Source organism: Alosa pseudoharengus, unplaced genomic scaffold, assembly GCF_046254945.1.
Source record: "Alosa pseudoharengus isolate Yale_2024_CS ecotype anadromous, Long Island Sound unplaced genomic scaffold, YU_APseudo_1.1 YU_APseudo_1.1_scf_20, whole genome shotgun sequence".
Taxonomy (NCBI): Eukaryota; Metazoa; Chordata; class Actinopteri; order Clupeiformes; family Clupeidae; genus Alosa; species Alosa pseudoharengus.
The window spans coordinates 520,001-545,000 of NW_027468664.1; the positions used below are offsets into that span (position 1 = coordinate 520,001).

General features: G+C 42.7%; 2 protein-coding genes across 7 annotated transcripts in view; both read left to right on the plus strand.

Moving 5' to 3' along the window:
• The window catches only part of ahcyl2b (adenosylhomocysteinase like 2b), an 81,666-nt gene extending 69,709 nt beyond the window's left edge, over positions 1 to 11,957 (plus strand). For 3 of the 5 annotated variants that reach the window (XM_076296158.1, XM_076296161.1, XM_076296163.1), the window contains 4 exons: positions 1,273 to 1,341; positions 5,720 to 5,798; positions 7,785 to 7,905; positions 8,648 to 11,957. In XM_076296158.1, coding sequence (XP_076152273.1) covers positions 1,273 to 1,341; positions 5,720 to 5,798; positions 7,785 to 7,905; positions 8,648 to 8,654 — 276 coding nt within the window. In that variant the 3' untranslated portion in view covers positions 8,655 to 11,957. Of the gene's footprint in view, positions 1 to 1,272; positions 1,342 to 5,719; positions 5,799 to 7,784; positions 7,910 to 8,647 lie in introns of those variants that run through there. The other 2 variants (XM_076296159.1, XM_076296160.1) reach the window with 1 other exon arrangement.
• A 10,552-nt stretch (positions 11,958 to 22,509) lies between these two features.
• The window catches only part of strip2 (striatin interacting protein 2), a 69,737-nt gene continuing 67,246 nt past the window's right edge, over positions 22,510 to 25,000 (plus strand). For both annotated transcript variants that reach the window (XM_076297242.1, XM_076297243.1), the window contains exon 1: positions 22,510 to 22,669. In XM_076297242.1, the coding sequence (XP_076153357.1) occupies positions 22,553 to 22,669 (117 nt within the window). In that variant the 5' untranslated portion in view covers positions 22,510 to 22,552. The remainder of the gene's footprint in view (positions 22,670 to 25,000) is intronic.

Genomic DNA, 25,000 nt, shown 5'->3' on the forward strand with positions numbered 1-25,000 from the left:
TGTGTGTCTGAGTGCCTCTGGTGTGTGTGTGTGTGTGTGTCTGGTGTGTGTGTGTGTGTGTCTGGTGTGTGTGTGTGTGTCTGAGTGCCTCTGGTGTGTGTGTGTGTGTCTGAGTGCCTCTGGTGTGTGTGTGTGTGTCTGAGTGCCTCTGGTGTGTGTGTGTGTGTCTCTGGTGTGTGTGTGTCTGAGTGCCTCTGGTGTGTGTGTGTGTGTGTGTCTGGTGTGTGTGTGTGTGTGTGTCTGATGTGTGTGTGTGTCTGAGTGCCTCTGGTGTGTGTGTGTGTGTGTCTCTGGTGTGTGTGTGTGTGTGTGTGTCTGAGTGCCTCTGGTGTGTGTGTGTGTGTGTGTCTCTGGTGTGTGTGTGTGTGTGTGAGTGCCTCTGGTGTGTGTGTGTGTGTGTCTCTGGTGTGTGTGTGTGTGTGTGTGTGTGTGTGTCTGGTGTGTGTGTGTGTGTCTGAGTGCCTCTGGTGTGTGTGTGTGTGTGTGTGTGTGTCTCTGGTGTGTGTGTGTGTGTCTGAGTGCCTCTGGTGTGTGTGTGTCTGAGTGTCTCTGGTGTGTGTGTGTGTGTGTGTGTCTCTGGTGTGTGTGTGTGTGTGTGTCTGAGTGTCTCTGGTGTGTGTGTGTCTGAGTGCCTCTGGTGTGTGTGTGTGTGTGTGTGTGTGTGTGTGTCTCTGGTGTGTGTGTGTGTGTGTGTGTGTGTGTGTGTGTGTCTCTGGTGTGTGTGTGTGTGTGTGTGTGTCTCTGGTGTGTGTGTGTGTGTGTGTGTCTCTGGTGTGTGTGTGTGTGTGTGTCTGGTGTGTGTGTGTGTGTGTGTCTCTGGTGTGTGTGTGTGTGTCTCTGGTGTGTGTGTGTGTGTGTGTGTGTGTGTGTGTGTGTGTGTGTGTGTGTGTGTCTCTGGTGTGTGTGTGTGTGTGTGTCTCTGGTGTGTGTGTGTGTGTGTCTCTGGTGTGTGTGTGTGTGAGTGCCTCTGGTGTGTGTGTGTGTGTGTGTGTGTGTGTGTGTGTATGTGTCTCTGGTGTGTGTGTGTGTCTCTGGTGTGTGTGTGTGTGTGTCTCTGGTGTGTGTGTGTGTGTGTCTCTGGTGTGTGTGTGTGTGTGTGTGTCTCTGGTGTGTGTGTGTGTGTGTGTGTGTGTCTCTGGTGTGTGTGTGTGTGTGTGTCTCTGGTGTGTGTGTGTGTGTGTGTCTCTGGTGTGTCTCTGGTGTGTGTGTGTGTCTCTGGTGTGTGTGTGTGTCTCTGGTGTGTGTTCATCTACTCTCTGCTGTTGTCTGCAGGGTCGCCTCCTCAACCTCAGCTGCTCCACTGTGCCCACCTTTGTGTTGTCCATCACTGCCACAACCCAGGTGAGTGTGTGTGTGTGTGTGTGTGTGTGTGTGTGTGTGTGTGTGTGTGTGTGTGTGTGTGTGTGTGTTTGTTTTGTCCATCACTGCCACAACCCAGGTGAGTGTGTGTGTGTGTGTGTTTTGTCCATCACTGCCACAACCCAGGTGAGTGTGTGTGTGTGTGTGTTTTGTCCATCACTGCCACAACCCAGATAAGTGTGTGTGTGAGTTTGTGTGAGTGTGAGTGTGAGTGTGTGTGTGTGTGTGTGTGTGTGTGTGTGTGTGTGTGTGTGTGTGTGTGTGTGTTTGTGTGTGAGTGTGTGTTTGTGTGAGTGTGTTTGTTTTGTCCATCACTGCCACAACCCAGGTGAGTGTGTGTGTGTGTGTTTGTTTTGTCCATCACTGCCACAACCCAGGTGAGTGTGTGTGTGTGTGTGTGTGTGTGTGTGTGTGTTTGTTTTGTCCATCACTGCCACAACCCAGGTGAGTGTGTGTGTGTGTGTGTGTGTGAGTGTGTTTGTTTTGTCCATCACTGCCACAACCCAGATGAGTGTGTGTGTGTGTGTGTGTGTGTGTGTGTGTGTGTGTTTTTGTTTTGTCCATCACTGTGTGTGTGTGTGTGTGTGTGTGTGTGTGTGTGTTTTGTCCATCACTGCCACAACCCAGATGAGTGTGTGTGTGTGTGTGTGTGTGTGTTTGTTTTGTCCATCACTGTGTGTGTGTGTGTGTGTGTGTGTGTGTGTGTGTGTGTGTGTGTGTGTGTGTGTGTGTGTGTGTGTTTTGTCCATCACTGCCACAACCCAGGTGAGTGTGTGTGTGTGTGTTTGTTTTGTCCATCACTGACACAACCCAGATAAGTGTGTGTGTGAGTTTGTGTGAGTGTGAGTGTGAGTGTGAGTGTGAGTGTGTGTGTGTGTGTGTGTGTGTGTGTGTTTGTTTTGTCCATCACTGCCACAACCCAGGTCTCTCTTTCGTTCTCTCTCTCTCGTTGCCATATTGACTGATTGTGTGTATTGACTGTGTTGTCATAGTGATTGTGTGTGTATTGACTGTGTTATCATTAGGGATGTGTATTTCTGGCAAAAATACTATTCGATATTCGCTGATACGTATTCGAATATTATTTGAAAATCGGTCAATCAAGAACTCCCCTGCGCATCCATGCACGCACGCACGCACGCACGCACTCTCAAACCTCGGATACAGGCACACAATGACACAGGGAAAGGTTTTTAAGATTTGTATGAAATCAATCTGTTTAATACAACAACTATCAACATCAATTTATTTCATCGTAAGCTTAGGAAGATAGGCTTACATGCCCGAAAACATCACTATTATTTTACATTTTTTATATATTTTTTTGCAAGACAGACAGTAGCCTAGCCTATGCTCTTCTGTTCTGTTATTATATGATACAATACACATAAATATCCATCACGGAGGTTTTGGTGCTTTAGCGACACCCTCTGGTTGAATCTAATGTGTTACATAGGAACACGTTTGCCTTTCTAGTGCTTGTTTCTTTTATTTTTTTCTTGAGTTTCTTTAGTTGTGGAGATAACGATAGTCACATTCATTATTCGATATTCAATGTGATTACGACTATTCGACGATCGTTGCCCATCCCTAGTTGTCATAGTTATTGTGTGTGTATTGACTGTGTGTGTATTGACTGATTGTTTGTGTATTGACTGTGTTGTCATGGTGATTGTGTGCAGGGTTTCCCGCAGGAAATGTGTTAGTCAAGGTCGTAGGTCGTAGGTCGGGGGGTGGGGGTCTGGTATCGGTTGCCGTCCGACTGGGGTGGGAGGTTATGGTGTCGGTCCGACCGGTGGGGGGGGGGGTTGCTGGCGTCTTGTTTGTGCGATACACTACAGACTCTGTACATTTAACAATTATTTATTAAACACTACATATTAAATAAATAACCAGCTTCTCAAAATAACAGTTAACAAAGTAATAACACCAAGCAAACTATACAACAGTATACAAATATTTCAAAATATTTGTGTAATTTGTGCAATTTTAACAAAGACTATTACAAACTATAGAACAAGTACAAAAGAAAGTGCAAAACAACAAAATGTGCAAATGTGATGATCAGTCACTACTTATGGCAGAGCTGACAATAGCATCGTTACAAGCCATCCTCCTTGGCTTTAAAAAGATCATTTCAAGGGCCCTTTGGTAATTGCATTTTGGTAATTGCACTGTTTTACTATTGGACCATTAAAGGTGCCATGTGTAATGTCCGCCAAAAATCAATTCATTCCATAAAAGATGGGGCAGTATACCTCCAGAAAGTGAGTTGGTCTACCCTAGAGTAACAACCGAGACACGTGTATTGCAGTTTGGCTGGCGGTTATGTTGCCCGCATACCGCCTCCCATGGCCGAAACTGGTATTATGACACCTGTCGGGCTGTGGCTCGTAATTTAGCATGCTAATTTAGGTTGATCTCTGCAGCACTATACCTTGTCATTTTTTTAATGACATCATCGCTCTTATTTCTTCTCATTCTTTTGATGCGTGTAGCTAATTTTTTGGATATTTTTACCTCAATTCTTACACATGGCACCTTTAATGCTTATCTTCATGCAGGCTGTCAGACTGTTGCCCTGCAGCCTGTTCCGCAAGTCTGTCCTGATCTATACACCGAGAGTGAATGAAGTTTAGATTATTTTATAGTTTTGTGTAATATGGATGGAATTTGAGCGCGGATCGCTTTTAAATTTAGAGGCCGGAGTGGCCGCTCTGTTCCGCTCCGATACCGCTCACACCACGAGTCTGAGGCATGCCCAACTGTCTTCCTAATAAAACCAAGACCGTTAAATTTCAAAGATATTGGCCATATAGCCTAAGTTCGTTGATGGGGATGGAGTTAGCTAAATAATTTAGAAAGCATACGCGTAGGCACGGATGGGCCTGGACGGGCCTAGGCAGTCAGTCTTGTCAGTTTTGCGCGTCCGATTAGAGGGCTTTCCTTCGCTTACGCTTACCATCTTAAAAAGACGCACAAGTCCGCTCCTCCGGTCAAATTCGCGTCAGGTCAATTTCGCTCCCTGGTCCCAAAGAACAAAGAGCAACGGCAATATATTTCACTCAGAACATTTATTTTAAAAGACTGAAACACTGATGGTGCAACAACAAACAAGCTTGGCAACGTTAATACACATAAGCCTAAAACTAAAGGGATCAGTCGGGATTAATTGCCTAAAGAATACAGGCTTAGCATCCAAGTTTTACTTCAGCCTTCTACTTGATATGAAGCATTCAAATTGCTCACGTTTTTCTTTGCTCATGTTTCCACGAAATGTGTCCTTAGATTCCAAAATGAATCTTTACTCACTGGAACAGTGTCACCACCACATGGTTATTCTTGGTCTACATTGTTAGGATCTAGTTGTTTTGTAGGAATAGTACACTGACTTATCTTTCTAACAGTAGCGTAGCCAGAAATGTTCAAATGGGTGGGTACAGAAAAAACGGGTGGGCAAAGTGAATTTGATTGAACATAAGAGAGGTCTAAATTAGATACACAATACAAGCATTAATCATAGGCATGTTATATTTATAACATAAAACAGGAATTTATTGAACGCATTTGATCACAGCTGACAAATTACGCAGAAACATTTTCAACTGGAGCAAAACAATACATGAATGTAGCTTCTGCGCGTCATATGAAACACAATTGAGACAATAGATTGAACATATTGGACAACTGCAAAGCCTTATCATAGGCATGTTACATTCATGACATGAAAAGTGGAACTTATAGAACGAAAATGACAAATTACGCGGTCGACTAAACATTTTAAACTTGCGCCAAACGGATGAACCCAGCATCGGTGCGTCACATAAATTAAAACACAAATTGAAGCAACAACTTGATCATTGGACAATTCTACCACAAAACCTTTCCATAGGCCTGCAACGTTTATGACATAAAGTGGAATATGAACGCATTTCATCACACCTGACAACTAAACGGAGCTGTGGCAGAACGAGGAGCGAGACATTTGCACCGCTCAGCTCCGCTCACTAGCTCTGATTCGGAGGCACATCACATATGTTAAAATTATACAATCTGATTATTTTTCGATTCATGACACGTTTCTTCTTATTTTTTTAATGCGTTGTGCGGAGAAGCGAGACTGGCGTTGGTCACGGTTTGGAATGAAAGGGAGTAACACGTTGTTTGTTTTGTTTTTTTTGACGACGTCAGGGCAGCAGGCTTGTTTTGCCAAGGCGGTTGCCTTGACTGCAAAGTGCTGTGGGAAACCCTGGTGTGTGTATTGACTCTTTTGCCATGGTAATTGTGTGTGTATTAACTGTGTTGTCATAGTGATTGTGTGTGTATTGACTGTGTTGTCATGGTGACTTTGTGTTTCCAGGCTCTGGCTCTGATTGAGCTCTACAATGCTCCTGAGGGACGATACAAGCAGGACGTCTACCTGCTGCCCAAGAAGATGGGTGAGATTTCACACACACACACACACACACACATACACACACACACACATACACACACATACATGCTTAACACTGCCTTACAGACTCACACACACACACTTTACACCCTCACACATACACACACAAATAGGACGTCTATCTGCTGCTCAAAAAGATGCGGTTTCACAACCTCACACTGTCTCTTACGCTTACACACACACACACACACACACACACACACACACACATAATGTGTCAATGTATGTGTGTCTGTTTTATGTCTTCTGTGTGTGAAAGATTTTTTTACATTTGTGTGTGCGTGTGTGTGCATGGGTGTATGTACATGGACCTGTGTTTCTCAGAAAAGATGTTAAAATACCAGCCATTAACTCATGGTCTTTCATAGGGCGACACACCCTTTCTAATGTTTCACACAGTGCTTTGCAGCTTACGCGACCACATAAGCAACACACATCTCCTGCTTTACTTACCGGTAGCCTACGTTGTCCAAAAATAAATAAATAAATCATAATTTCATACCTCTCGTTGCTTTCATTGTAGACTATGCGTGCAACTTTACCAAACAGTATAGAAGTAAACCCCCTCTCTTTTTATATCAGGATATAAAATAATACAGATATATTATACTATAAATAAAGTGCTCTAATACTATAATAAAATGTCTACCCCCCCCCCCCCCCCCCCTCTTGCTCTGTGCCAGCAATCGTAGGCAGTCTGCATGTCTGGAGAAGGCGGTGCCATCTCTACCCCTGATTACATGTATTAATCCACAGATTTACCTGACTCGTGTGTGTGTGTGTGTGTGTGTGTGTGTGTGTGTGTGTGTGTGTGTGTGTGTGTGTGTGTGGCTACCCAATCCGAGCCCGACTGTACCCGACGGGTCGGGTTCGGACAAATATTTAGAAATTGTAGTCGGGTTCGGACACATGGGGGCGATATGTATTGGAAGCTTTACATTTAAAATAGCTTATTATGTTGGGTAACCAACAGGTCTGCTTCACATGATGCAAACGTTTGTTTTTTGAGAATAAAATAAAATGTAAAAAAGACCTAACAGCTTTCTTCCTGTGTGCAAGATTTGTTTATGTAGCCGTGACAACGCATGTGCATTTCAGGCGGCACGTCTTGGGTGACTATAAAAAAAAGTTGGTAGCCTATCAGGAGATTTTAAGACCAAAGAAAACAAAGGAAATTAAGTCTAGGCTATGTGAAGGCCGTCCTATTTGCATTGCATGGTAAAGACATAGGCTACCGGTAGGCTATAAGGTCATCTCGTTCAACTGAGGAGGATTTCCTCGAGTTGCCCCAATTAACGTCAATGCTGCATATGGATCAGAGACAGAGGCACTGTAGTTTCAAAGACTGTTGCAGTTCATTTCAAGACTTTTCGTCAATGGTAAGACAAGAATTCTATTTCAATAGGCTATGCTTGCTTAGGCCTCTTGTGTTAATGTGCTGTGTGTGACCTGCGTGCGTGACACGCTCATCTGATTCTGGAGACAATTAGAATTCCATTTGTTGTTTGTTCCGTTTAATGGGCCAAAGACAGGCTATCCACAAACGTGAACGTTTAATCACTAGCATGGGAATAACTGAGGCATCATCTGTGTCGGGCTCGGGTCGAGTTCGGACATAAAAATGAAAATACCTGTCGGGTTCGGACGCAACTCTGTCGGACGCGGGCCGGGTTCGGACAGAAATTTGCGCCCCGAACCGCACTCTAGTGTGTGTGTGTGTGTGTGTGTGTGTGTGTGTGATAGCCACTGATTTACCTGTAAAGCTGTAAGCACTTGCACAGTGTTTGTGTTGATGTGTGAGACATCAATGCGCTCTTTACTAATATTTGGAATGCTGTGTTGTTGTAATCAGTATTGGTCATTCCAAATAAATGAATTAAATGTGCGTGTGTGCGTGCGTGCGTGTGTGTGTGTGTGTGTGTGCGTGTGTGTGTGCGTGTGTGTGCATGTGTGTGTGTGATCCCTCCAGATGAGTATGTTGCCAGCCTGCACCTGCCCACATTTGATGCCCATCTGACTGAGCTGACTGACGAACAGGCCAAATATCTGGGCCTCAACAAGAACGGACCCTTCAAGCCAAACTACTACAGGTGAGGAGACACACACACACACACACATACACATTCAGACACTCTTTCTCACTCACATTCAGACACACACACACACACACACACCTCACACACACGGAATGTTTAGAAAACAATATTTTTTCCATATTCAGTCCACATTTCATTGTTTCCAGAAATATCCCCAGAAACTCAAACTCCGAGTGCCAATGCTGTAGTACAGTAGGGGGCGCCGGTGTGTCACACAATCTCTCAAAGAAGTGACCTGCTAACTGCTAATAGTCCTGCAGTTCAAACTGCTAATAGTCCTGCAGTTAGAAACATTGGTAACATTAGCTGCTAATACTCCTACAGTTCAAGCTGCTAATAGTCCTACAGTTAGAAACATTGGTAACATTAGCTGCTAAATGTCCTACAGTTCAAGCTGTTAATAGTCCTACAGTTAGAAACATTAGTAACATTAACTGCTAATAGTCCTACAGTTAGAAACATTAGTAAAATTAGCTGCTAATAGTCCTACAGTTCATTCCATTTCGATTCAACACGTAGGAAGTAACATTAGCAGTTTGCCCGCTGCTTGCTATTTAATGTGAACTGGAATGAAACATTCTCTCTGTCTCTCTCTCTTTGTCCCCCCCCCCTCTCTCTCTATCCCTCTCTCTCTCTCCCCCTCTCTCTCTCTCTCTCTCTCTCCCTCCCTCTCTCTCTCCCCCTCTCTCTTTGTCTCCCCCTCCCTCTCTCCCTCTCTCCCTCTCTCTCTGTGTAGGTATTAGAGGTGGAGGAGCGTGGAGTGGAGGATGGAGAAGTGAAGCGGAATGGAGGGGAGATGAGCAAGGGGGTGCCATGTGGGTTCGGGAGAAGAACCTTCTATTTATTAAATCTGCCCCACTCGTCTCCATGGAGATTTTACCCATGATCCTCTGCTGCCCCACTCATCTCCATGGAGATTTTACCCATGATCCTCTTAGCCCATGTGTCTGCTGTGTGTCCCTCTAGCACTCATGGTTGAGTGTATCCTTATCGTGACAAAACACACACACACACACACACACACACACACCTCTAGCACTCATGGTTGAGTGTATCCTTATCGTGACAAAACACACACACACACACACACACACACACACCTCTAGCACTCATGGTTGAGTGTATCCTTAACGTGACAAAACACACACACATACAAATTCACATATACACACTCGCGCACACACACACATACGTATACATATACACATATACACACTCGCACACACACACACTCACACACACACGCTCTTACACACACACTAATTACCATGACAACACAATGTTTTTATTTTCCTCAGTTGGACACACACTCACTCACATACACACTAATTACCATGACAACCCAATGTTTTTATTTTCCTCTGTTTGTGATTATTTTGTTCTTTTTACTGAATTGTTGTGTTGGGAAGGAAATATAGCCTGGGGCCAATCATATCTCTCGCTCGTCATCACATGATCTAAATCATCCAGTGTTCGTTTTTATGATCGTTGTTACGTGGGGGGGGGGGGGGGTGCTGTTGTTGCTGGGTAACTGAGCCCTGAGTTGTACAGGAAGAGGAGGAGTTTCAGCTCACTGCTGATTGGACCATCACTCCTCTCACTGCCTGCATCACTTGTCACTCAAACTGGACGCTATCATCTCATTGGGCGAGCAGTTATGCATCAGTTCTTAGGTGTTCATTTCCCATGATGCATTTGGTTTGTGTGGTGTATTCTCCTCCTCTCCACCCCCGTAACAGTAGTGTGTTGTCCAGACTCCGCCTCCCTGAGGGGAGCGTATTTACATATTTATATAGAGATGATGATTTTTCTATCGTTTCCTTCTGCCATGCAAATCTGTTCTTTTTCAGAGAAATCATCTGTCCTACGAGAAGCAATGAAATGTTTTATGATGCTAAATGTCAAATTAAAATCCTGAAACCTGTACTTCTCTACTGTGAAGTCACAACTCAGCAAACCAATCAGATGTGAGTTCTGCTTCTAGCCACACCTCTGTGTGCATGGTCAGAAGCATCAACACACTACAACCGCTCTTAAACACACACACACACACACACTACAACCGCTCTTAAACACACACACACACTACAACCGTTCTTAAACACACACACACACACACTACAACCGCTCTTAAACACACACACACACACTACAGCCGCTCTTAAACACACGCACACACACACACACACACTACAACCGCTCTTAAACACACACACACTACAACCGCTCTTAAACACACACACACACTACAACCGCTCTTAAACACACACACACAATACAACCGCTCTTTAAACACATGCACACTACAACCGCTCTTTAAACACACACACACACTACAACCATTCTTAAACACACACACTACAACCGCTCTTAAACACACACACACACACACACACTACAACCGCTCTTAAACACACACACACTACAACCATTCTTAAACAAACACACACTCTACAACCGCTCTTAAACACACACACACACACACACACACTACAACCGCTCTTAAACACACACACACTACAACCATTCTTAAACAAACACACACACTACAACCGCTCTTAAACACACACACACACACTACAACCGCTCTTAAACACACACACACTACAACCATTCTTAAACAAACACACACACTACAGCCGCTCTTAAACACACACACACATACACACACTACAACCGCTCTTAAACACACACACACTACAACCGCTCTTAAACACACACACACACACACACACACACACACACACACACACACTACAACCGCTCTTAAACACACACACACACACACACACTACAGCCGCTCTTAAACACACACTACACTACACAACGGCGACTCTTAAACACACACACTATGGCCAATCTTACACCCACACAAACACACACTTTTGCCAATCTTACACCCACACAAACACACTATGGCCACTCTTAAACACACTACGGCTTCTTTCAAATACACACACACACACACAGATTACGGCCACTCTGAAATACATACACACACACACATCACACTACTAGTATCAAACACACACACACACACACAAATGCACTACTGGCTGCACAAACATCTATACTTCTGCTCTCACTGTCCAAACTACCAAATATGGGTTTTAACCTCAGAATTGGGTGATGGAACGCTGTGTGTGTGTGTGTGTGTGTGTGTGTTAGCAAGAAGAATATGCCCCCTGTGTGTGTGTTTTCTGAAGAGTATCTAGTATGGTGCGTGTGGGCTAAATATTGTCTTGTAGAGTGTGTGTGTATGTGGTTTTATGTTTATGCTATTTGAAGAATGTGTGGATATAGTGATGTCACAAATGTTTGTGTGTGAGTGTGTGTACTGAATGTATATGTGTATTAGGGAGAGAGAAGAGGATGATAAAATATGGAAATTCATCTCCAAACCCAGTTTAGACATCTCAAACCCCATATTAACCATCTCTAACCCCAGACTATTAATCTTTAACCCCAGATTATTCATCTTCAACCCCAGATTAATCACCTCCAACTCTATCAAACACCTCCAACTCTATCAAACATCTCCAACCCTAGATTACACACCACCTACTCCAGATGAAACATCTCCAACCCCAGATTACACATCTTCAACCCCAGATTACACATCTTCAACCCCAGATTACACACCACCTACTCCAGATTACACATCTCCAACCCCAGATTAACCATCTCTAATCCCATATCAACCATCTAACTGTAACCCTACTATACACATCTCCTTGGATCCTTGGTGTGTAGACTTCTAATGCTTCAGTGCAGTTGTCTCAGGATATGTGTGTGAGAGTAAGAGTGTCTTTTCTGTGTGTATTTGTGTGTGTGTTGGGGGGGGTGGTAGAGTGTGTTTTTATCTGGTGTGTGTGTGTGTGTGAGCAGCTGGTGGCTGTGGTTGTGTGACTTCAGTATTTAAAACTCTTCTTGTTGACCAATGTTTAGATATTAAACTATTATTATTATTATAAATGATTCAGATAGCAGAGCAATAATAATGAAGCTGTCTAACATGAAATACACAATAAAGGCATAGACCGAGAGTTTGCTTTGAGTCTCATCCCCTCCCTGTCCCCACACACACACACACACACACACTAACTAGAGCTGCACACTAAGTGTCTTTGCACACATACACTCACTTACCAGGTAACATCCTCAAACTCACACATCACCAGGTAACATCCTCACACCTTACCAGGTAACAGGGACGTGCACAGACATTTTGAAAAGCAGGGGCTCAAGTGAAAAAAGGGCACCTCCCATATTTTTTAAATAAAAATGCATTAGAAATCATGGGTAATATAGAAAAATATCTGACTTGCAGATTTATCAAAATACCCTCACACTCATGCAAATGTTAAATGCTCAAAAGACACAAAGGTCTTGTTTACTAGTAGTAGGCTATTAAACGCCCCCTTTCACATAGAAAGGAAGCTTGTCATCTGCATCATCTGTATTGATGAAGATCTATTGGCGAAGAACAAACTAGAAAGAATATGCCTAGTTATTAAATAAGGAGCCTACAATCGCTATTCAAGGCAGGACTACAGGCAAAACATTATTAATGACATGGACTTTTCACCAGGACGTCGATCCCAAATGAACAGAACCAAAACTCTACCTGAGCTCTGTGGACGATTCTTCTCACAGGAAGCATCTTCAGGTTGCCAGTGCAAATGAAAGCAAATCAGCACATTTCAGTTGGCACATTGAATCAGCTTTGCCATCCCATTTTCGTACACATAACTTGTTGCTGTAATATTATGATTTCTTAATGTCTGTGAATTTCTTGAGCCACAAAAAAACATGTTCAGTACAAATAGGGATTCCAGGCTGAATAGTAGTAGTGTAGTATAAGAATAATACTTTCTTCCACTGCACAATGAAGTTCATGTTCTTGAATATCTGCAGAAAAGTCTTGACGCCTCAGAATGCCACTCTCTTGTGTATGGCTGCCACGTGTACTTTTGCGTTTTTCATTATTCTATCTTGGAAAATGGATTTTGGAACGTATTTTGACCTATTCCAGGGATTACAAAGACAATGTTGACTTAATGAATGGATAATGTGAAATGCAAAATGCAATAAAGAAAAAATAATGTATTTCTAGCCATGTTATCTGGACAGTAGGCTAGACTACCATGTTATCTGGACAGTAGGCTAGGCTACCTAGGTCTAAACTAGATAGACCTGGAAGTAGAACCGAGGCCTGTTTTCGCTAATTCTTTGAGGAGGGGGTCATATCATGGCCATCTGAATGATATGAGTCTCTTGAGACATAAAGGCAATCCTACAGATATAATGTAAGACCTGTTGCCAAAGCATGCGATGCATTGCTGCTATTTCACAACATATTACAGACATCGGCGCAGGACGTGGATGCTGAGTGTAAATTTTGCTCAAAGGTTAGGCTATCTCATGATGCTAATGTTCACAATCACGAAGTGAGGACTAGCCTAGGCTCTCACATGATGCTAATGTTCACAATCACGAAGTGAGGACTAGCCTAGGCTCTCACATGATGCTAATGTTCACAATCACGAAGTGAGGACTAGCCTAGGCTATCTCATGATGCTAATGTTCACAATCACGAAGTGAGGACTAGCCTAGGCTATCTCATGATGCTAATGTTCACAATCACGAAGTGAGGACTAGCCTAGGCTCTCACATGATGCTAATGTTCACAATCACGAAGTGAGGACTAGCCTAGGCTCTCACATGATGCTAATGTTCACAATCACGAAGTGAGGACTAGCCTAGGCTATCTCATGATGCTAATGTTCACAATCACGAAGTGAGGACTAGCCTAGGCTCTCACATGATGCTAATGTTCACAATCACGAAGTGAGGACTAGCCTAGGCTATCTCATGATGCTAATGTTCACAATCACGAAGTGAGGACTAGCCTAGGCTATCTCATGATGCTAATGTTCACAACCACGAACTCAAGTGAGGAGTAGCCTAGGTCACAAACTCAAGTGAGGAGTAGCCTAGGTTAGGCTCTCTCATGATGCTAATGTTCACAATAACGAACTCAAGTGAGGAGTAGCCTAGGTTAGGCTATCTTATGATGCTCAGCCGGAACTTCACCTTTCGTCAGCAAACAGAAATAGGATAACCCCAAGCGCATTCAAACTTCTGTAGGCTGCTCCAAGCCGATGAAAATTTATGACCGGCAGGCAACCACAGGAACCATTGTTTCAGAGCATAGGTCTCATAGTTCAAGGTCTCCCAGTTCTAGCCTACTGTCCAAATAACGTTGTTACAGGGGGGCTACACCGGGCACTTAACTGAAGCGTTCCATTCGCGACGCGTAAAACAATTTTAGAAGACTTCGCTGGTCTATTTTTTTGAACATACGCGCTAGCATAGGCTATGCGTCGTGAATGGAACGCTCGAATTTTTCTTTATTGCATTTTGCATTTCACATTATCCATTAAGTCAGCATTGTCTTTGTAGCCTAATGGTCCGTGTATCATTCGTTCATTTGATATTCAATTGAGAATCCAAAATGAAAAAATGGCTTGTTATGTCGTGTACCTTTCTGTTCATTTGATTTTTAAATTCGAAACGAAAATTGAAAATCGAAAAACGACCTTATATCTGTATTTTTTAAAAACAAAATAGGACATTCCCTCGTGTTTTTGTTTTGGATATTAAACTTTGTATCCCCACGACCGAAATCCAAAATCCGCACATCAATAATGTGAAATCGGCACTTTCCTCAATTTTTCATTTGCCCTATCCCCGCTATCTCCTACATTGAAACCTGACATTTTAATTAGAGACATGTTCGTAAACAAGCTAACTTAAGCAGAAATGTCGGCTACGTTGTCTCAACTAAGAGCAAGGGGGGTGGAGGCCGTAGAACGCAGAGTTGGAAAAAATCTGACAACAATTCACTGGCCTAGCATGAGGCACGAAAATATGTATTTGGGCTCCTCTGTTGTTCTGTATGCGCGACTGTAGCCTATCGTTGCCTGTATTATGTTGGTAAAGGAGAATAGTAATGGAGAAAGAATCGAGAATGAGCTGTCCTTGCATTGGGGGAGGGTGGGGGAGCTGGTGGAGTGCATGTGATTAGGCCTAGGGAAGCTATAGCCAGTTCTATGACCAAGGACGTAGCCTATATGGTTATGGTAATAGGCTAGTATTTCGCAGACGCTTCTGTTCAAAGTGACATATGCTACAATTATTTTATATTTATATTCATATTGTAACAGCTGAGGCGACAAGGTTCAAATCAGAACATTTATTGGGTCAGGAGCGGGGAACACAGCAGGTATAAACATTATTATTGAACACACAAGGCTATAGTCACATGCACATGGCTACACGAACGGGGTAGTCACATACAACACACAGGAATAAACACATGAGGTACAACCAAGGAAAGACTACACATGCGAACACACACCACAAGGTAAATGCAAATACAACTAGGCCTACTAAAACCGATATTACACATTCCAACATTCACACATATGGCATTATGGGAGTCCGATATAACGAGTCAAACGCACCGACGTTACATTTTTTTTTGCAGTTTAAACTGTTAAGCTAAGCCCATACCTACAAAACAGCCTAATAAATGCATGTCGATTGTCCTTTCAGTGACATTTCCCCTCTTTCTTCGAAGGGTGCACGCAACCTTACTCCCTAAGCTACTATGCAGCACACCTGGGACATAAATTAGCCTACATATCGATCAAAATGAGAAGCTTGGAATGTTCTGGCAATTTTTTCTATGTGCAGATCACTCTCCTTCAACATCACCATCTTGTTCCCTTTGATGAACATATAGGCTAGCAATTATCACTTCGGACAGTGGCAAAAACCAAAAAGTTGCTGTCAGCATGCAGTACATTTACAATATTGAAATTCAAACCTTCATTGTATATTGGATTATTTTTTCCACAAAATGCTTCAATATTTGTGTTTTATTTTTCTCTGGGAAGTACTGTTTTAGGTAAAGGTCTTTTCAACCATGGGCGTGTTCAACCTTCAACCTTGAAAATCAAATGAACAGAAGGTACACGGACCTATGTCATTATTTGTTTATAAATGTGATACAAACAAACAAATAACATTTTGTTTTTCAGGCTTTTGATTTCATGGTCGGATCAAAAGTATAAAGTTTAAAAAACAGCCTCAGGGCCGAAACTGATTTTGATATTTATTTTTTCCAATTATATACCAATTAAATAACAAATGCATTTTTATTTTATTTTGCCAAACAAAACATCTGAGCTGTAACACCAGCAGGTGAAACAGCTACAACGTGACACCATCAGGTACCATCAGGTGAAACAGCTACAACGTAACACCATCAGGTGAAACAGCTACAATGCAACACCAGCAGGTACCATCAGGTGAAACAGCTACAACGTAACACCAGCAGGTGAAACAGCGTAACAAAAATACACAATGTGTGGATTCTTCTGAGGCCCCTTAGAGGGGTTGAATAAAAAATCTGACCTTGAAAAGAAGCAACTTTATTCTGAGAACCAAAAATATATGAAACAGTTAAGAAAACACATGTTCCACAACATGTTCCTGCATTTGAATGATATGTATATAACCTCCTCCAGTGAAATCCCATGTGTGTTCCATGGGCAGCCGTGGCCTACTGGTTAGCACTCTGGACTTGTAACCGGAGGGTTGCCAGTTCGAGCCCCGACCAGTGGGCCACGGCTGAAGTGCCCTTGAGCAAGACACCTAACCACTCACTGCTCCCCGAGCGCCGCTGTTGATGCAAGCAGCTCACTGCGCCGGGATTAGTGTGTGCTTCACCTCACTGTGGGTACACTGTGTGCTGTGTGTATTTCACTAATTCACGGATTGGGTTAAATGCAGAGACCAAATTTCCCTCACGGGATCAAAAGAGTATATATCCTTATCCTTATCCTGTTCCTGCATTTGAGTAGTTTCCTGTGAAATCCCATGAAGTTGGAGAACAAAAAGCACCTGATCTAGACACAGATGTGTATGCACGCCTGTATGTCTAGAATGACAGATTTCATTTTATTTGTTGTCAAATCAAGCTCCCCTTGTCCCCCTCTCTCTGCTCTGACCTCACACACTCACACACCACACACACACAAAGATGAATTCTGTTGAAGGTGTCATTTAGTTAACTTTAGATTTTCATCTCTGACTTATTCACCCTCACACACAAGAAAATAATAACCTATATTTACTATATTCACTACAGTAACTACATCCAGCCAATCCAAGATGGCAGCACGCATCGCTCTCCTGTCTCTGTCTCTCTGTGTTTTGTTTTAAGCTATATGTCGCTCTAAATCGCTTTAAACGTTTTTTATCTCGCATATTCCAATTGCAGTGGCACTTATTTTATGAACTAACGATCATTTTAAACTGTTCCTCCATCTCCCTCTGCCGATTTGTACACCTGCTCCTGCTGCTCCACTCTGAATGCCCACCTGATGCACCAACAGCTATCTCTCTCCTTACCCCTTCCACCTCCCCGTTTCCCTATACAAAGTCCCATATTTCGTGTTAGGCTTATGGACAATTTGCACTCAACACAAAAGTAACATTCGTCGTTGCGTTCCAGTGGACTAAACTGATGCGAACAATGGACTAAAGCGTATGGACTAATGCAGGTGGTTTTGTCTTGTCTGCTTCCTTCTCTTCGCTCTGGTAAGATAACTGTTTTTCTATCATCATGCGCGTCTTACATATTGGTTGGACCTTTGTGCTATTTTGGATGTTAAATGTGGACTGGTCAACATCTACCCTGGAAAGAGCTTCCAGTCTCCGGGATTTCCGGAGTTCGGTTTTCGTTTCATACACTGCATCAAAAACTACACATATAGGCCTACACACATTAAACACACCTGTCGCACAAAAGGACTGCCACATCGACTTTACCATTCATGGACTTGATTTAAAGCTCTCCTTTATCTACTTGCTAACGATAAGGGACTTTTTCACTATATCAAGTGCAAGGCATGTTCTTTTAAAAAGTGTATCTTCTCGAGAAGTCATATTAAAACATGTTTGGCAACGCCGGTTTATTATTTTGTTGTTGCTCTTGGCAGGCAATGTTAAACCAAACCCCGGGCCAGAATGTCTTGATATACCATCTCAGACATCCCAAGTCTCCCGGAAGTTCCGGGAGTCTCCCGCATATTGATAGCGGCTCCCTGACGCCCGCAAATTAGATCAAATCTCCCGGAATCTAGAGTGAGCGATCAAGAGCGCGCATGCGTGACCGCGTGTGCATCTGAGTGTAGCGCGCACACGACGGGAGAGAGAGAGAGGTGGTGCGTGTGTGTCTGAGCGCATCCAAGACAGAGAGCATCCTGATTGGCCTGTTTTGCTAAATCAACCAATCAGTTTTCAGTGTAGGCGGGCTTTTATCTCTTTTCTCCCGAACTTAATTAATCAGTTCAGTGTATAGGAACAGGAGGGTCATGGCAGAGTCAGTGCCTCAAAAAAGGGGAAATGTAAGACCCATTTCAAAGTGTAGGCTACCCTTGTCTCATAAGAGTAAAACATAATGATGGACCTAGTCTTGCACCCTGCACTGTTTGTAACAGTGACTTTAGCATTGTCCATAGCGGGTTAAATGATTGCAAAAGACATGTTGAGATGAGTTCATGTGCATGTCAATTCATGTGCATATTATTCAGGCCTATAGCCTACTAGATGGCTAGTTGCCAAGGCTACATGAAAAGACCAAACTACCAAAATCTACATATTTTATTTTCACAATTTATATCTATAGGCCTTCCTTATTTGTTGTCCTGACTAGACATTATTGAACATATTAATCTTTTTTTTTTTTTTTTTGGGGGGGGGGGGCTTCGTGATACCTCCCTGAAATGACTTTTTGGAGGTTGGGATGTCTGCCATCTGATTTTGCTAGTAGACCGGGGCTGAAAGTTATGCATTTAAATGTCCGCAGTTTAGTGCCAAAAATGGACTTCATTAGGCTCTGGGCAATAAATGCAAATGTTGATGTTTTTGCCCTATCAGAAACGTGGCTGAAAAAGAGCGTCTTAGACAATGACATTGCAATAGATGGTTACAATGTCTTCCGTGCAGACCGAAAGAGTAAAGGGGGTGGGGTAATGTTGTATGTAAGATCGTCATATCATGTTACTTTGTTAAATTCTATGAGCGTGGCAAAAAGTTTTGAGTTGTTGGCAATTAATTTGAAATTAGGGAATATCAGTCTAATTATTGCTTGCTGCTATCGGCCTCCATCAGCTACAAGTGACACCTTAGCCTCTTTATCATCTGTGTTGTCTAAAATCATTAATGAGAGAGAAGTTATTCTCCTGGGAGACTTTAACTGGGATTGGTTGAAAGATGACTCCAGAGATTTAAAGGCATACTGTCACTCTGTTAATCTAACCCAAATAATAAATGCCCCAACACGCCCAAATATAAAAAATCCAAACAAGTCCACTCTAATTGATTTAATCTTAGTAAACAAACCGGAGAAATGTCCATATATAGGCATATTTTCAAATGATTTGAGTGATCATTGTGCAGTAGCAATGATTAGAAACTGTAAACTCTTAAAAACAGCTCCAAGAATAATAGAGAAATGGTGTTTTAAGAAATTTGATCAACAGGCATTTTTGCATGACTTATACCATTGCGACTGGCTTAGGGTATTCTTAGTTCCAGAGGTTGAGTTGGCTTGGACCTTCTTTAAGGATCTCTTTTTTAGAGTTGTTAATAAGCACGCCCCATTAAGAAGATTTAAGGTTAAAGGGAGAGATAACCCATGGTTCTCTGATGAACTATCTGGTCTTATAAAGGAGAGAGATCAGGCCTGGGCAAAGGCGAGAAAATCTGGTTTAGACTCGGATTGGACTTTTTTTAGATGCTTAAGAAATAAATGCACAACACAGATCCGTAATGCTAAATCTCAGTTTTACTTAGATGAAACTGCAAGGAATTTGCAAAACCCTGCTAAATTCTGGAAAACAATTAAGTCTTTAAAGTCCAACTCTACAGCATCTGCATTACCCAAACAAATTTGTTTAGACTCTGGACATATTACTGACAAAAAAGAAATGGTTGATGCATTTAATGAACACTTTGTTTCAGCAGGACATCTCTTCAGTTCTTTATCAAATCAATCACAGCCTGATCCTCAGTCTCCTACTATGAGACAGGCAAATAGGCCTACATTTTCTATTACACCAATCCGCAGGGAGTCAGTGTTAACAGCTCTAAAAAACACACAGTAGAAAATCAGCTGGTCCTGATGGCCTTGACCCATCACTTCTAAAACTTTCAGCCGAAATTGTCACAGACCCCTTAACATACATTTTTAATTTATCCCTGGCACAAAATTATATTCCAGATTCTTGGAAATTAGCACATGTAGCTCCTTTATTAAAAAGTGGCGATCCAGCTATGCTAGATAACTATCGCCCAATCTCAAAGCTTTCAGTGTTAGCCAAAATCTTTGAGTCTCTAATTAGTGATCAACTAAAAGAGTTTTTAACTACAAACTGTATTCTTAGCCCAGTTCAATCAGGCTTTAGGAAGAAACATAGCACAATCACTGCAGCTGTAAAAGTAGTAAATGATATCATTAGCTGCATTGATGGCAAAAAGTCTTGTGCAGCATTGTTTATAGATCTCTCCAAAGCGTTTGATACTGTGAATCATAGTATTTTATTACATTCTTTGCACAGCATAGGTATGTCTGAAAAAACTTTACTTTGGTTTAAAGATTATTTTACAAATAGGCATCAATGTGTCTCCTGTGATGGTATAACATCAGGAAGTGCTCAAATTAAAATTGGCGTTCCACAAGGTTCCATTTTGGGGCCATTATTGTTCACCATCTACATAAATGATATTTGCGCACATGTAGATGCTAATGTGCACCTGTATGCAGATGACACTATTTTATACTGCTATGCCCCATCTCCTTCCGAGGCATTAGCAAAACTTCAAGTATCTTTTATGAAAATTCAGGAAAATCTACTTAAGCTACACCTGGTGTTGAACTCAAACAAAACTAAATACATGTTATTTACAAATTCTCTAACTCAAATTTTGCCTCATATAAGTACACTACAGGGACAGGTGATAGAAAGAGTGTCAAGTTACAAATATTTAGGTTTTCTAGTGGATGAAGACCTGACTTTTATTTCTCATGTTATCAATTTGGTGTGTAAACTAAAAATAAAGTTAGGATTTTATTACAGAAATAAGGCATGTTTTAATGTTAGAGCCAGAAAGGAGCTAGTCACATCTACATTTATCTCTGTATTAGACTATGGTGACATTCTTTATATGTATGCTTCTAAATCTGTGCTAAGGGCTCTGGACTCCGTTTACCACTCAGCATTACGCTTTATTACTGGAGCCAAATATTCAACACACCATTGTGACCTATATAGTTTGTCAGGTTGCCACCCACTGTCAATACGTAGGCAGCTTCATTGGCTTACTTTTATTTACAAAGCTGTCATTGGTCTGCTTCCCTCTTATCTGTCAATATTTTCTTGGGCCTCAAATAATAGATATAATCTTAGATCAAAGGATATTATTCTCTTTAACCCAACAACCCCTAGAACCAACCTTGGAAAACTAGCATTTCAATACAATGCCCCCTCAACCTGGAATGAACTTCAGAAACAGCTAGGGCTAGACGTTTTCATTCCATTGTCTGATTTTAAGTCACGCATTGCGGACACTTTGTATTATCAGTGTGAGTGTTTTTGAGGTTTTGAGGTTAAAGTTAATATATTGAACGAATTCAGTGTAGCATGTCTTATGTTCATCTTGTAAGTGCCTACTATGTCTGCTTTGGTCTATGCTTTTTGTTATGTCCTTGTTGTGTGCTTTATCTCTGAACCTGTATCTATCTGTTGCCCTGTACGCTATGTTTTTCTCTTGCCTTTCTTGCTGAGTGTTGTGCATTTGTGCAGTCTGGTATGGTGTTGCAGATGTCTTGCCATTTGATGAGTTCTGTTTGTCTTGCTTGCATGTTTTTGTTTTGTCCTGTATATTTCTATATCTGCATGGTTATGTCCTGCATGTTTTTATGTCTTAATCGTTCATGCTTTGCTATTTGTGGATATGCTGTCTTTTGTGATTTTTTTCTGTCTGTATTGTGAGTCTTATATAGTGTGTTTTGCGTTTATGCTGCTCTCTTGGCTAGGGCCCACTTGGAAAAGAGGCAACTGCCTCAATGTGACTACCCTAGTAAAATAAAGGAGAAATAAAAAATAAATAAAAATAATAACCTATATTCACTATAGAATTCAACTAAATGAATCAAACTGACTTGAGTTCATACTGCAGTAGTGTGCTGCTAATGGAAAAGTCTACTTCCACACTGTCCACGCTGTAGGAGGCTGCAGAAGAGGAGGACTTCCGAGAGGACTTCTGAGAGGTCGCCCCATTAAACGCACGCGAGTGACCTGTCCGGCACCAGGCGGACACATGCTTGCGGTGACCGGCGCTAAACCCCGCCCTCCGGTGACTCCGACAGCCAATCCGAGCGGAGGTAACGGATATTCTGAATTTGGAATCTAGCATCGGTCTCAATGTGCCAGTCCTGTCTCCTGCGCGTGAATGTGTGCGACCGGATCCGCCAGGCGCGGGGAGGTGTACGAGCTCTGTCCTAATGCAGACCGAGAACATGGAGGTCCCGGCCCTTAATCACATTAACACTAATAGCATCAAACAGAAGCTCGCGGCCAACGGCAAAGATGGGTTCAAGAATCAGAGAAAGGATTCGGAGGTAAGCGCGAGGGGCTGGGGTCTTTCTCTGCTCCGTGTTGTGCTGGCGGGAGTGTGTGTGTGTGTGGGGGGGTGTGTGTGTTCCTGTGCTTGTTGTTGCTGGGGGAACGTCATATGCCCTTGCTGGAAAACCTCTGAGGAAGGCATGCATGCGCTCGAGCTGTTATTTCGGTGACACTGACTGTCACCGCTATAAATATCACAGGCGTAGAGTGAGAGAGAGAGAGAGAGAGAGAGAGAAAGGAAGGAAGAGGGGGAGAGAGAGAGAAAGAGAGAGAGCGGCAAAGGCAACCGGCGGGGTCTGGGAAGCGTACGCTTCCAAGCGCGAGAGCTGTCATAGCGCAGGCGGCGCGCGGCTGTGGTAGTGTCTTTAATCCCGCGGACAGGGCTCGAGGAGCAAAAATGACACAATTACACTGCACTGATGAAAATAACCTCAAAATAATTTCGCATTCTTAACATACACGGAAGTCCTGCTTTTGAATATTTCTCTTTTAATGCAGTGCAAGTAGCGTCCTGCGGTGTGGAAGACGTGACACATAAAGCAAACGAATGATTTCTTCTCCTCTATCCTATCGCCATCATAACTAATTCAGTCATTAAAAATGTAAACAGTTGCATTTCTGAGCCTCTCACGGGCAACGCAGCACAGAGGCAGAGCTTCAAAAGCTTAAACAATATATCTCTCTCCCTTTCTCTCTCTCTCTCTCCCTCTCTCTCTCTCTTTTTCTCTGTGTATGTGTTTTGGCAGTGTTTTTAGATGGTTGTGTGTGCGTCTGATTTCTCGTTGTGTGTGAGATGGGGGTTGGGTTATGTTGTGTGTCAAATGGAACATGTTCATTCCCCTGCAGCTGGGGTTTCTAGGGCAGTGTGTGTGGCAGGCCCAGGGGCGCCGCTAGGGTTGTATTCCATAGTACGCACTAATCACACCCCCCCCCCCCCCCCCCCCCCCTATGGCTACCCATAGAGGTGTTTCAAGCTTTTTAAAAGTTATGGGATGAGGGAGATTTCACCCCCGGGAATTTTTTTTAGAAATTTTGTCTGCTAAACACACAATTTTAAGGCAATTTGGGTGGGACAGAAATACCTAATACCTTTACAGAGCAAGCAGCTCTGGCCATATCGGCTCTGGCTCACATGACGTGAACATTGCTTTAAATGCGTTATCGCTCCACTACCCAACACGCCAACAAGGGAAAGAAAAGAAAAAAGAAACCAATGAGCTTATGTCACGATTTGCCATAGACCCAGAGAAAAGACAGCTGTGTAACCTAACAATAAGGGCCTAGAGAAAAGACAGCTCTGGTAACCTAACAATAAGGGCCTAGAGAAAAGACACCTCTGGTAACCTAACAATAATGATTTGCCATAGACCCAGAGAAAAGACAGCTATGTAACCTAACAATAAGGATTTGCCATAGGTCTAGGCCTAGAGAAAAGACAGCTCTGGTAACCTAACAATAAGGATTTGCCATAGACCCAGGCCTAGAGAAAAGACACCTCTGGTAACCTAACAATAAGGGCCTAGAGAAAAGACAGCTCTGGTAACCTAACAATAATGATTTGCCATAGGTCTAGGCCTAGAGAAAAGACACCTCTGGTAACCTAACAATAATGATTTGCCATAGGTCTAGGCCTAGAGAAAAGACAGCTCTGGTAACCTAACAATAAGGATTTGCCATAGGCCCAGGCCTAGAGAAAAGACAGCTCTGGTAACCTAACAATAATGATTTGCCATAGACCCAGAGAAAAGACAGCTATGTAACCTAACAATAAGGATTTGCCATAGGTCTAGGCCTAGAGAAAAGACAGCTATGGTAACCTAACAATAATGATTTGCCATAGGTCTAGGCCTAGAGAAAAGACAGCTCTGGTAACCTAACAATAAGGATTTGCCATAGACCCAGGCCTAGAGAAAAGACACCTCTGGTAACCTAACAATAAGGGCCTAGAGAAAAGACAGCTCTGGTAACCTAACAATAATGATTTGCCATAGGTCTAGGCCTAGAGAAAAGACACCTCTGGTAACCTAACAATAATGATTTGCCATAGGTCTAGGCCTAGAGAAAAGACAGCTCTGGTAACCTAACAATAAGGATTTGCCATAGGTCTAGGCCTAGAGAAAAGACAGCTATGGTAACCTAACAATAAGGGCCTAGAGAAAAGACAGCTATGGTAACCTAACAATAAGGATTTGCCATAGGTCTAGGCCTAGAGAAAAGACAGCTATGGTAACCTAACAATAAGGGCCTAGAGAAAAGACAGCTATGGTAACCTAACAATAAGGATTTGCCATAGGTCTAGGCCTAGAGAAAAGACAGCTATGGTAACC